The sequence below is a fragment of the Dipodomys merriami genome, unplaced genomic scaffold, assembly GCF_024711535.1.
Source record: "Dipodomys merriami isolate MVZ:Mamm:240054 unplaced genomic scaffold, mDipMer1.0.p SCAF_10, whole genome shotgun sequence".
In the NCBI taxonomy this organism is placed as follows: Eukaryota; Metazoa; Chordata; class Mammalia; order Rodentia; family Heteromyidae; genus Dipodomys; species Dipodomys merriami.
The window spans coordinates 15,585,902-15,598,261 of NW_027202271.1; the positions used below are offsets into that span (position 1 = coordinate 15,585,902).

General features: G+C 44.5%; 1 protein-coding gene across 2 annotated transcripts in view; it reads left to right on the top strand.

Annotated features, from left to right (window-relative positions):
• Window positions 1-12,360, top strand: part of Acvr1b (activin A receptor type 1B) — a 41,646-nt gene that overhangs the window by 13,879 nt on the left and 15,407 nt on the right. For both annotated transcript variants that reach the window (XM_070041401.1, XM_070041408.1), the window contains exons 2-4: window positions 7,366-7,605; window positions 8,349-8,597; window positions 12,086-12,316. In XM_070041401.1, coding sequence (XP_069897502.1) covers window positions 7,366-7,605; window positions 8,349-8,597; window positions 12,086-12,316 — 720 coding nt within the window. The remainder of the gene's footprint in view (window positions 1-7,365; window positions 7,606-8,348; window positions 8,598-12,085; window positions 12,317-12,360) is intronic.

Genomic DNA, 12,360 nt, shown 5'->3' on the forward strand with positions numbered 1-12,360 from the left:
GTTTGAACTTAGGGCCTCGTGTTCCTGCTCATTAGCTTTTCCCACTCGAAGCTGATGCTCTACCACTTAAGTTACACTTCCACGTTGGCTTTTAGCTGGTTAATTAGAGATAAGAGTTTCTCAGATTTGTCTACCTGGATTGGATTTGAACTGCAATTCTCCGGTCTCAGCATCCCAAGAAGCTAGGATAACAGGTGTGAGTCATTGATGCCCAGCATGTATCTCCATTCTTTAGTGAGCTTAAGGAAGCTGTCCAGTGTTGCTCAGCTAACAAGTGACAGAGCAAGGATTCAAGCAGGCTGTCTGACCTCAAAGCCCAGGCTGTTCCTCACTATGCAACTATGTCTCCATTAAGCACCAAGGCAGCTGTCAGTGACAGAAGAGATAATCCAGGAGCCAAAAGAATGATTTCATTTTTATTGAGAGGCATAGAGTGTGTGTATAGGGTGCCATTCCTGGGGCTTGAACTTAGGCCCTGGGTACACTGTCCCTTTTGCATGAGGCTAGCACTCTACTAGCACTCTACAGATCCATTTCCAGCTTTTTGCTAGTTAATTGGAATTAAGAGTCGCACAGGTTTTGCTGCCTCAAACCAGATTTTCCTTAGACCTCAACTTCTTAAGCAGCTAGAATTTACAGGCGAGACATTGGTGCCTAGACTTTTTTTTTTCTTCTGCTGGTCCTGAGGCTTGAGCTCAAGGACTGGACACTATCTCTGAGCTTTCTTTTGCTGAAGCCTAGCACTCTACCATAGCTCTACTTCCAGATTTTTGATAGATTATTGAAGATCAGTGTCTAGACTTTCCTACTGGGACTGGCTTCTAACTGTGATCCTCTGATCTCATCCTACTGAGTAGCTAAGAGGTTTTTCAGTGGCTAAATCCGCTCCAGCAAACTGTTGGAAGACTAGATGGGCCCTTTGGGTTAGAAAACCAAATGTGAGGGCAAAGATACATTTAGAGTGATACCAGTAATATTTACAGGATGATAAAGAAACACGGGCAGCTATGCACAGTAATGGGGAGAAGGGACTGAAAACCACACCATAATATAAAACTAGAGTCTCTGGTCCTGAAGTCAGAGTTGTGTCTTGAGTTGTGGTCTTCATTGTGTCCCAAGGAAATGGGATGGGCATGTAGCACAGTAGTACAGAGGTTGCCTAACATGGGGGAGGCTCCAAGTTCCTTATCCAGAACCACAGAACAACAAATAGTCCAAAACAAGCTCAGTGGCTGGAGCCCTGTATAAGGCTCTGGGAAGAGTAAATGAAATAATTCGCGTTATAGGCTGCTGCCGTCCATGTAGACTGTCTGATGGGTGCTCATCTGAAAGAATGAGGGCTGAGGCAGTGTATATTATCAAGTTATAAACTTTAAAGGGCTGGGCGCCGATAGCTCACGCCTGTAATCCTAGCTCCTCAGGAGGCTGAGATCTGAGGATCACGGTTCAAAGCCAGCCCGGGCAGGAAAGTCTGTGAGACTATTGTCTCCAAATAAACCACTAGAAAACTGGAAGTGGCGCTGTGGCTCAAGCAGTAGAGTGCTCGCCTTGAGCTGAAGAGCGCAAGGACAGCACCCAAACCCAGAGTTCAAGCCCCATGACCGACAAAAAAAAAAAAACAAACTTGAAAGGTCAACAGATTTGCAAGAGGCCAATTTTGTACCTGTGTAGGACAGTGCTCCACAACTTGCATTCATCTCTGAAATGTATTATCCCTAAGGAATAATTAATGTTAAAAAATCACATTTGTTTCTATAGCTTTAAAACAGTTTGGGCCAGTTCATGAACTGACTACTGGACAGACTTAGCTGCTTAGTGATGAGTTTACCTTTAGAGGCTGCTACAGCCCTGCTATTCTCCCATCCCTGTCCCCAGATGATGTGCTCTGAGCAGCACTGGGCCATGTGGCTGAGTCTGCCCTGTGTGGCAGTCCCTGGGACTTCCCAGCCCAGCCACAGCCCTTCAAGAACCCCCTCTGGAGGCCCTGCTGTGTGAGGTGCTTTCTCAACCTGCCGCCGCCAGAGGCTGCCCAGGTTGGAACTTGTCTGCCTTTCTCAAAACACAGCCTATTTCTCATGAATCAAATTTTGTGCTCTCCAAATTCACACTACCCCAAACCACCTTGAAGTCATGCTTTGAACCAGGTTTAAATCCTGTGAAGGCAGTTTTGTCTTTAGTTCAGTTGTGACTATCAAACTTGTTAATAACAGAAGTCTATGCTAGTGGGACTCTGTGCTGACCACTTTCTAACTTGTATATGTGCAGAGTGGTTTAGTGAGTCCTCTGTGATTTGGTTCTTCAAATTATGTCATTTCTAGTACATAATACTTTGGTCATAGCATGAAGAGTTTTAGGCCTGTATGGTTTCTATACATGAATGCAGATTTTTAACCTGATGGGTCATTATGAGACATTACTAGGGGCTATTGTCATTAGTCCAGATTTAGTTTTTCAAGAATTAAATTTAGATTTGTATGTTGTGCTAAATTTATAGTAAAGTCAGATATGTTTGTAATTTTGTAACCACTTCTTTAGATTCAATGAAAAATAAATGCTAGCAGATAAGTAGCAAATGAAACAAAGTGGAATTATCCAGTATCAGTCAATTAAAAAACAAAACTAGATTCAAACTTAAGAGTTGGAAAGGATTTGAGGTCTTGTTCTGTTCTCTTTTTCTGGTTTATCTCGAGGAAAATGAGGTTTAGAGAGGCTACCTAACTTGCCTTAAAGCTTCAGCAGAGCTGAGACTTGAACATGGCTTTGTTGCTAAGAACTTGCTGTAACTTGCCGCTTGCTAATTAGTGGTTTGAAAGAGATCTTTTACTTGTGTTTTTTTTTTGGGGGGGGGTGTTCATCAAAAGGAATTATATTTATTGTGTACCTTCTATTTGTTGATTCTTTTAAAATGTTATTCATATAATTTTACATAGTTACGGGAGCTAGTTATTAACAGTCCCACTTTACAGATTGAGCTCAAAGGAGACTGCTGCAATCAAGTTAATAACTTGCTCAAGGTCATCTGGTTAATAGTAGAGCTGACATTTGAGCTTTAGATCTTTCTGCCCTGTTGCTCCGTGATGCCACTGTGGCTTATGTGGCCAGTGATACAGTTTGGACCTTTTCAGGGGGTGGGCAGTGGTGATGGTAATCTTAAACTGTCTGCTCAGACTTCTTGCTCACTATGAAATGTGCAGATGTACACAGATGCAGGTACAGTCACCCTTTCTCACGATAGCTAATCTCTCCACTATCTCTATAAGATGCATGTTGTTTTCTGGTTGGACAGTTGAGGCTCTGGGATTCACCCAGTTTCTTATCACAAACCCACATCCCATCCCATCCCCCCACCTTTTCAGTCCCTTCTAGCATGGATTTCACCACTTTTGCTCTTTCCTGTCTTACGCCAAGATTGTTTAAGTACTTCCCAAAAATAATGAGCCACGTGTGGGTGTGTTCATTCTCCAGAATGATTCATTGTGAAAGAGGCTGTGCACCAACGAAACAAGAATAAATATCTGGAATCAGAGAGACTCCTGACTGTTCTGCCCCACTAATTGATGGACTCTGAAGTGAGCTCTTTTTAAAGAGGCAACTGTGGGTTTGGCCTTGTGTGTCTCACCATGCTCAGAATAGTCTTCTCTTGAAGTTGTTAATTTTCTCTTTCTTACTTCCCAAAATAGACCTGGAGCTGTTCTCAGCTGGACGTCCCAACCCATGTACTGTGAGGTGTGTTCCGCACAGGGAGCCCCTTCATGCCTGAGGGGTGCAGGGGAGTAGCTTTTCTAGATTAATGGAATTCCCGTGGAATAAAAGAGGATTGGACTAAGTATTCCAGACTTGCCTGAGTTGAAGTTTGCAAAGGAGGGTGGGGGATGAATGAGACTTACAGGTATTTGGAGGAAAGAACAAGAAGCCTTTCTTGAGACTTACTAAAATTTAGTGTTGAAATTCAAGGGAAACTTGCTTTTAAGATTCTTTTTATGGTTTGGATCTACTTCCACAAACATCTACTTAAACTTCACTCAATGAAGTTTAGGAAATAGCTCTACCAAACTCAACAGGTACCCACATGTTGTATGGAATTTCTCTCAGAAGATAGGGATCTGATCAAATGCTCTGAAAAAGCACACAGGCTGCCAGGACGGTCTCCACTGTCTACTGGTCCTTGGTTTCTTGGTTGGGAATAGCAAGGGATTGTTTCCTTTATTGACAGTCTGGTGCAGGAAGAGTTGGACTTAAGAGATTTAGAATCTGCCTTTGTATTTGAAAAGCCAAAGAAATGACTTTGAGAATATTGGAAAGGATGAAGATTTTGTGTGTGTGCACATGCGTGCATTCAGGAGACTTGAATTCAGGCCCCTAAAAGCTGATAATTCTCAAATCTCTTTAGTCTTGGTGTTAAGATCATAGATTAAGGGCAAACCTGGGTTTGAAGTCAGCAGTTTGGCTCCAAAATTGAGCAGGTTGTAATCGCTGCATTTTAGCTTTCTGTGTGTGTGTGTGTGTGCCAGTCTTGGGGCTTTAACTCAGAGCAGGGCCTGGGCACTGTCCCTGAGCTTTTGTGCTCAAAGCTAGCACTCTACCACTTGAGCTACAGCTCCATCTCCAGTTTTCTGGTGGTTAAATGGAGATAAGAGTCTCATAGTCTTTCCTACCTGGGCTGGCTTTAAATGTCTATCCTTAGATCTCAGCCTCCTGAGTAGCTACGTTTATAGAAGAGAGCTACTTGTCCCTCCCCCTTTTTTTGGTCATTGGTGGTATTAGGAATTGAACTCACACAACTACTCTTATCAGTTGAACAGTACCCCAAGCTCAAAGATAACCTCCTCCTCTTGTACTGGGGTTTGCACTCAGTCTCTTGCACTTGCAGGCATTCTACCTCTTGAACCAAATCCATCAGCCCGTTTGTCTTCGTTCTTTTTAATTTTTCCCTTTTTTTGGGGGGGGTCCAGTCGTGGGGCCTGAACTCTGGGCCTGGACGCTGTCCCTCAGCTCTTCAGCTCAAGGCTAGCGTTCTACCACTTGAGCCACAGCGCAACTTCCGGCATTTTTCTTTTTGCTTATATGGTGCTGAGGAATCGAACCCAGGGCCTCCTGCATGCAAGGCAATCACTCTACCACTGAGCCACATTCCTTATAAAGGTGATGTACAAAGGGATTACAGTTGCATAAGCTGGGTAAAGAGTACACTTCTCTCACTCCCAGTTTTTCTCGCCCATCCCATCCACAAGTTGTGTACTTCATTTTCAACATAGTGTGTAGTGAGTTGTACTGCTGCATTTGTTCACCCTTTGTCCTTTCATTTCTGTGCCCTATCTTCATTATTTTTCAAATAAGGTCTCCAGTATTTGTCTGGGTTTGCCTGGACTGCAGTGCACCTGTTTATACTTCCCACAGGCACGTGTCACTGTGTCTAGCTATTGAATGAGATAGAGGTCTTGTGCTTATGTCCAGGCTGGCCTTGAACTTTGGTCTTCTCTCAGTCTCCACCTGAAAGATAAAACTATTTACAGCTGAAATGGGGAGTTAGAACAGGGTTGTTTTTCATGGGACTGGTCACAAGTGTTGGCTCTTGAGCCTTAGTGCGTGTCTTCCCACAGGCAATGCTCACCGAATGTGGCACCTAAGACTTGGCACCCTCTTCTCTCTGTCACCTGATTGGGTGAGTGCCTCATTTCCAGCCTCAGTATTCTAGTGGCCAAAGCAGCATTCCTGCCCATCCCAAGAGGTCAGGGCTAGGTTAGGCTCGTGAGAGACAGTGTTGGGAAGAACCAACTGCTGCTGTCTGTGCTATTCTTGTTAGTCAGATAAATAAAGGATTGCAGATTCCAGGGCTGCTGAATGGCTTTCAGAGGCTCCAAATTCATTTTTTGTAATTTCCTGTTGGTGGCACAGTTATTTATGTATGATATATACCCAGCAAAGTTCATTAGTCCCAGGGGGGATTGTATATACTGCCTATTAGAAAAACTATGTTTTGTGCACATATATGTGTGTGTTTAAGTACCATGAAGGTTTGTGGATGAGTTAAATTTATTGAGCACTTTTTATGCATTTAGTAAGCTTTATGAGATAGGTACTAAAATTCTTTTTGGAGGACATCATTTTTGTCACTCATAAAGGGGCACCAAATAGATGAAAATGGTAACGATGATAAAGGAGTTGTCTGAGGAAGTTTTTCATAAGAAGTGATGTTTAAGACCCATGACTCAGGTGGCTGAGATCTGAGGATAAATCAGCCTGAGCAGAAAAATCTGGACCATTATTACTAGTTAACCACCACAAAGCCAGTCATGGAGCTATGGTTCAAGTGATTGAGTGCCAACTTTGAGTAAAAAAGCTAATCAGGAGCTGGGAGCCCTAGATTCAAGCCCCAGCACCAAAAAGAAAAAGTGATGTTTTAGCAGAATTTTGAAGGGTTTGTCAGGACAAAAGATTTCAGTAAAAGAATATATGAGAGCTGGGCTCATACCTATAATCCTAGCTACTCAGGAGGCTGAAATCTGAGGATTTTGATTTGAAGCTGCCCCAGGCAGGAAAGTCCATGAGACTCTTTATCTCCAGTTAATCACCAAAAAGCCAGTAGTAGAGCTGTGGCTCAGCTTGTAGAATGCTAGTCTTGAACAAAAAGGCTCAGGGACAGTGTCCAGGTCCTAAGTTCCAGCCCCACAACTAACATTTAAAAAGAAGAATGTATGAGATCTGGGCACCAGTGGCCCAGGACTGAAATCCTAGCTACTCAGGAGGCTGAGATCTGAGGACTACAGTTTGAATCCAGCCTGGGCAGAAAAGTCCAACTTTATCTCCAGTTATCCAGCAGAAAAGCTGGACTGAAGGAGTGGTCTAAGTGATAGATCACCAGTTGTGAGCACAAAGCCCAGCGCCCTGAGATCAAGCCTAGTACTGCCCCCTCCTCCCCAAAAGAAAAATAATATATGAGGATGTATATATCACATTTGGGAAACTGGGCATGCCTGGTATCCAAGGAGGGAGAGAGGAGATGGGATAATACTGACTGCAAAGTTTTGCCTGGAATATGGGGAGTTGCCTTCTATTCTCCAAAGGGAAGAGACTTTCTCTCATCAAGGGTTTTGGTTACAATTCAAAGGTGTGTGTGTGGGGGGGGGTCTCTCTCTCTCTCTCTCTTTGGCATGAAACAGCACTGAGAACAGCAGTAGGGCCTATAAGGTCTTATTTGCGAGCTGCATTAGTAAATAAAAAGGTTGTGCCCAGTGAAAACGGCTTTTTTACTCCATTTCCACAAAAGCTCCTTATTTTGGAGTGTGAAGTACGCTAAGGGATTATATTCTAAGCCTGGAAAAGATCTTACCATTGCTGTTGATGTCTGTTCCCAATTTCCTGCAGCTCTGCTGTGTGCATGCAACAGCTGCGGACAGGCCAACTACACATGTGAAACAGATGGGGCTTGCATGGTTTCCATCTTCAACCTGGATGGGATGGAGCACCATGTGCGCACCTGCATCCCCGAAGTGGAGCTGGTCCCTGCTGGAAAACCTTTCTATTGCCTGAGCTCAGAGGATCTGCGCAACACCCACTGCTGCTATTCTGACTTCTGCAACAAGATCGACCTCAGGGTGCCCAGTGGTGAGTGGATACCCTTGTTGGACTATTGGCTCAACTGGGAGTAGGGCACCTACCTTGTCCTTTCATCTTTGTTTTGTTTTTCTTCAGTCCACTTCCCCAGTAATAGTTAAAGGTGCCTTTTTTGCTGTTCCCTGAGGTGTAAGGGATGGATTTGCTCCCAAGTCAAGTTTGTAGCTTAGAAGATGAGAGAGGCAGATGTTCAAGTTCGTTTCAGATGTGCCAGTTTCGTGAGTGGCAACCATTGGCAGTGGAGCCAGGCAGGGATTTGTCCAGAGCATAGAGGACTGATTGAAGATGAAGGAATGTCAAAGCCATGTGGAGGGTCTGCTTTGAGGAGGGGAGTGGTATAAAGAGGGGCTGGAATTAGGTAGTGATTACAGTGGAGAAAGTACCAGACACTGACTGCCCTGTGCAGGTGAGCCACTTAGCAAGTGCTGGAGGGACTAGAGCAGAGCCTAGCGAATAGAAATTAACATTTCTCTGCAGACTGAGACAGTATCCTGACATGCTGTGTGAACTTGCAGAGTGGGTTTGGTTTGAGTGTTGGAGAGATGCCTCAACTAAAGAAGGTGGCATTTAAGAGCATCTAGGCAGATGGTCCAGCCCAGTAAGACTGGAGTGATCAGAGGACTCCAAAGCTGAGGGAGAAAGGGGTCTTTTTCACATCGGAGTAGGGTTGGAGATAGACACAGTTCCCTTCTTTTTACTCTGTATTCTTTCCCTCCTTTCTGTCATTTGACCAGGTCACCCCAAGGAGCCTGAACACCCTTCCATGTGGGGCCCTGTGGAGCTTGTCGGCATTATTGCTGGCCCAGTCTTCCTCCTGTTTCTCATCATCATCATTGTCTTCCTTGTCATTAACTATCATCAGCGTGTCTATCACAACCGCCAGAGACTGGACATGGAAGATCCCTCCTGTGAGATGTGTCTTTCCAAAGATAAGACACTCCAGGATCTTGTCTACGATCTCTCTACATCAGGGTCTGGCTCAGGTATGGAGTTCTCCAGGCGTCAGCCGTGCTATTGGCCCTCATGACTGTTTCCCAGCAGGAGAGTGTTTATGAGGAAGGCAGGGGGCCCTGCATTTGTTTCTACCAGCATTGAGTCATTTGGTTTCATAATTCCCCTTCTTTTAGAGTCCAACATGTAATAAGATATGATAATGGCTTCACAGAAAATCTTTCATTCCCTAGGATTCCAAAGGTATAAAACTCTCCCTTGCAGAAACCCTGCCTCTCTTCCAGCAATACATCTATGAAAATCCAGCTGGTTCCACCTGAGCAGTGGAGAGCTCCATTTAAGGGCCCCTTTTGAGAAACAGGAGTGTGCCGGATTCCTGTGAGGTGCTGACAGCTAATCATTGATCTCTGGGCAGCCACAAGGGGAGTTTAAGGACATGGAGCAAAGCTTTAGAATTGGGATCTGGTGAATCATTGACTTGTACCACTGCCTAAGGGTGATTTGGTGGGGGTTCTCGGAAAGACTGCTGGGGCTTCCAGCATAGCTTGGGCTCCATTTCCTGCAGTGCCTGTTGTCCCGGTCTTTCTTAGATGAGGGCATTGAACCTAATAGTGAGCCTTGGCATGAGACCAGAATTTTAAGACAGAGGTCTTATGCAGTAGCTCAGCTAGGTATTAGATGTGAGCATGACTATAAAAGAGGTGTTTTTTTTTAAGTAAAGATAATTATTTTAATAACCATGCTTTTCCATTTTAAAAGAAGAAATCAGCCACAAAGATCAGTGAGTTGCCATTCTAGCTTGAACACACAAGTCTTTCTTATAACACTCATGTGTTTCTGTGTTTCCCTGATCTGGGACAGACTATTGTTCTGGAGGGAAGTCGTCCCATCAGCCATGGCCAGACATTCCTCCTTGAACACAGGGAATACTGTGAGCTGTGACACCTCCTGAATGTCAGTGGTTTTGTCTTTATTAAGCTTGGCAGCAGAGAGCCCCAAAATGATGAATATATTTTAAAACTGCATATTTTTAGAAACAGAAAATATATAGCTTGTTCTTTGTCGACAGAGGTAGGACAGTAGTTGAAAATGCCTGGCTGTGTCTTGATTGGCTGTGGGAAGAGGGGACTTGAATGTCCAGGGATTTCAGGGCCAGGATCAACTGAGGCTGGGAAGGCAGTGTGATTAGTTTTCCAATCACCAGGAGTTCCATGGCTTATGTCTATTTATCTCTGGGTGGTTTAGTTCATCCTCAGTGTAGGGCTTCCAAGGTGGGCATTTTGTAATGTGTGTGTTTTTTGTTTTTGTTTTTGGTCGGTTGTGGGGCTTGAACTCTGGGCTTGGACACTTGTCCCTGCGCTCTTCAGCTCAAGGCAAGCTCTCTACTGCTTGAGCCACAGTGCCACTTCTGGTTTTCTAGTGGTTTATTGGAGATAAGAGTCTCACAGACTTTCCTGCCTGGGCTGGCTTTGAACCCCAGTCCTCAGATCTCAGCCTCCTGAGTAGCCAGGGTTATAGGCGTGAGCCACTGGCGCCCATCTTGTTTTTTGTTTTTTGTTTTTTTTTTTTTTTTAATAATAAGTCTGTGATGCTTATGTGAATTCCAGTTTATTTGAACAAGTGTAAGCTGAATTCCCTCTGGGAACAAAGACTACAGAGAGGCCAGTGCTGGATTGCATAGGAGGGAGTGGGATTGTTGGGAAGTCTTATAGATGAGGATGCATTTGAGGGGGGTCTTGAAGAATGATTGGAGCCAGGCACCGGTGGCTCACACCTGTAATCCTAGCCACTCAGGAGGCTGAAATGTGAGGATCATGGTTCAAAGCCAGCCTGGACAGAAAAGTCCGGAAGACTTTTATCTCTAAGTAACCACCACAAAACTGGAAGTGGTGCTGTGGCTCAAGTGGTAGAGTGATCGCCTTGAGTTGAAAAGCCGAGGGACAGTGCCCAGTCCCTACAACCAACAAAAAAAGAAAAAAGGAATGATTGAAATTTTGCAAGGATTCAGGGGTGCCCATGCTAAGGAGCAGGGAATGGGGAGCTGGCCAGGGTGTAAAAGGCCTTGGAAGGCTTTACTTCATGTAGGTAAGAAGCATTTACCGAAAGCTTTCACATGTGAAAATCTGTGTTCATCATTTCCTTTGGAAGGATGCTGGCCGTATAAAGGATGAAGTCACTCATATGCCCGCCTCCTGTTAGGAAGGGTGGGCTGAGGCAAGACGCAGAGTGGGTGTGTAGGGCACGAACAGGGTGAGATAAAGCAGCAAGACCAGTTGGAAGTCTTTAAAAGAAGGGCCAGAATAGGACAGGGGCCTGTTTCTAATTTGAGAGTTTGGTGGTTTCTATACTGAATAGTTAAAAGCATGGATTGTGGAGTCCTAGATTTTAATCCCTGCCTTGTCACATAATGGTTTGTATGAGTTTGAATGAGTTATATAATGTTCCCTTGGTATTTTGGTTTTTGGTTTTGTTTTTGTTTTTCTGTTAAGTGGAAATACCTACCTTACAGGTGGTTGCAAGAAGAGTTAATAATTTACCCAGCCTGTGCATAGTAAATAGTAACTCATATCCACCAATAAGTTGTTATTTGGTCTTAAGAGGGAGATAGAAATGGAGTAGTGGATGAGTTAAATGAAGCAGTAACAAGGTCCTACAAAGACAGTAAAATGAGACTTAGATGGATAGTCCCCTTTCTACACACCTGGAGTTTCTTGTGAGTAGAGTTTAACTGTCTGAGTGTCTTGGGCCACACAACACACAACACTTCCCTCTAGTGGCTAATAGGAGAATCGTCAGAAGGCAGTTCTTAGATCTTTTTTTTTTTTTTGGTTTGAACTTAGGTCCTTGAGCTTGCCTGCATAGGCCTGCTATACCATTTGAACTATGTCCCCTGGTCACTGTCATTTTGTCTGCTCTCTTCTTGTTTCCTTCAGAGTAAAGCAGAGGTGGGTGGGTTGGCCCACAAGTGTAAATCTGGTGAAACACCTGGGTGCCCGTGGCTTACACTTGTAATCGTAGCTACTCAGGAGGCTGAGATCTGAGGATCATGGTTCAAAGCCAGCCCAGGCAGGAAAGTCCATGAGACTCATCTCCAATAAACCACCAGAAAACCGGAAGTGCAACTGTGGCTCAAGTGGTAGAGTGCTAGCCTTGAGCTGAAGAGCTGAGGGAGAGTGCCCAAGCCCAGAGTTCAAGCCCCACCACCGACAAAAAAAAAAAAATCTGGTGAAACATTTACATCTAAACCCATCATCCATACCAACTGGAGGAGAAATTGCTTTGGTAAGGAGCAGTTAATCATACGCATTTCTCTTCTGTGTTCATGTACTCCCAGTCACCACCTGGCTCAACCTGCTGATAGACTACATAAAACTGACGCAGGGCCAACTACTGTACTCTGTGGCTAATGGACCAGTGTAGATAGGAGACACTGTGTTGGGTCTTTCCAGTAGTGCAGTAAACGTGCAAGTCCCAAAATTTAGCAAACTCATAGTGTCAAATTTCATTCTTTGTCCCACAGGGCTACCCCTTTTTGTCCAGCGCACGGTGGCCCGAACCATTGTTTTACAAGAGATTATTGGCAAGGGCCGGTTTGGAGAAGTGTGGCGTGGCCGCTGGAGGGGTGGTGACGTGGCTGTGAAAATTTTCTCTTCTCGTGAAGAGCGGTCCTGGTTCCGTGAAGCAGAGATATACCAGACAGTGATGCTGCGCCATGAAAATATCCTTGGATTTATTGCTGCTGACAATAAAGGTAAAGGATTGGGTTAAGATACAGAGGAGCCTCAAATCAATGGC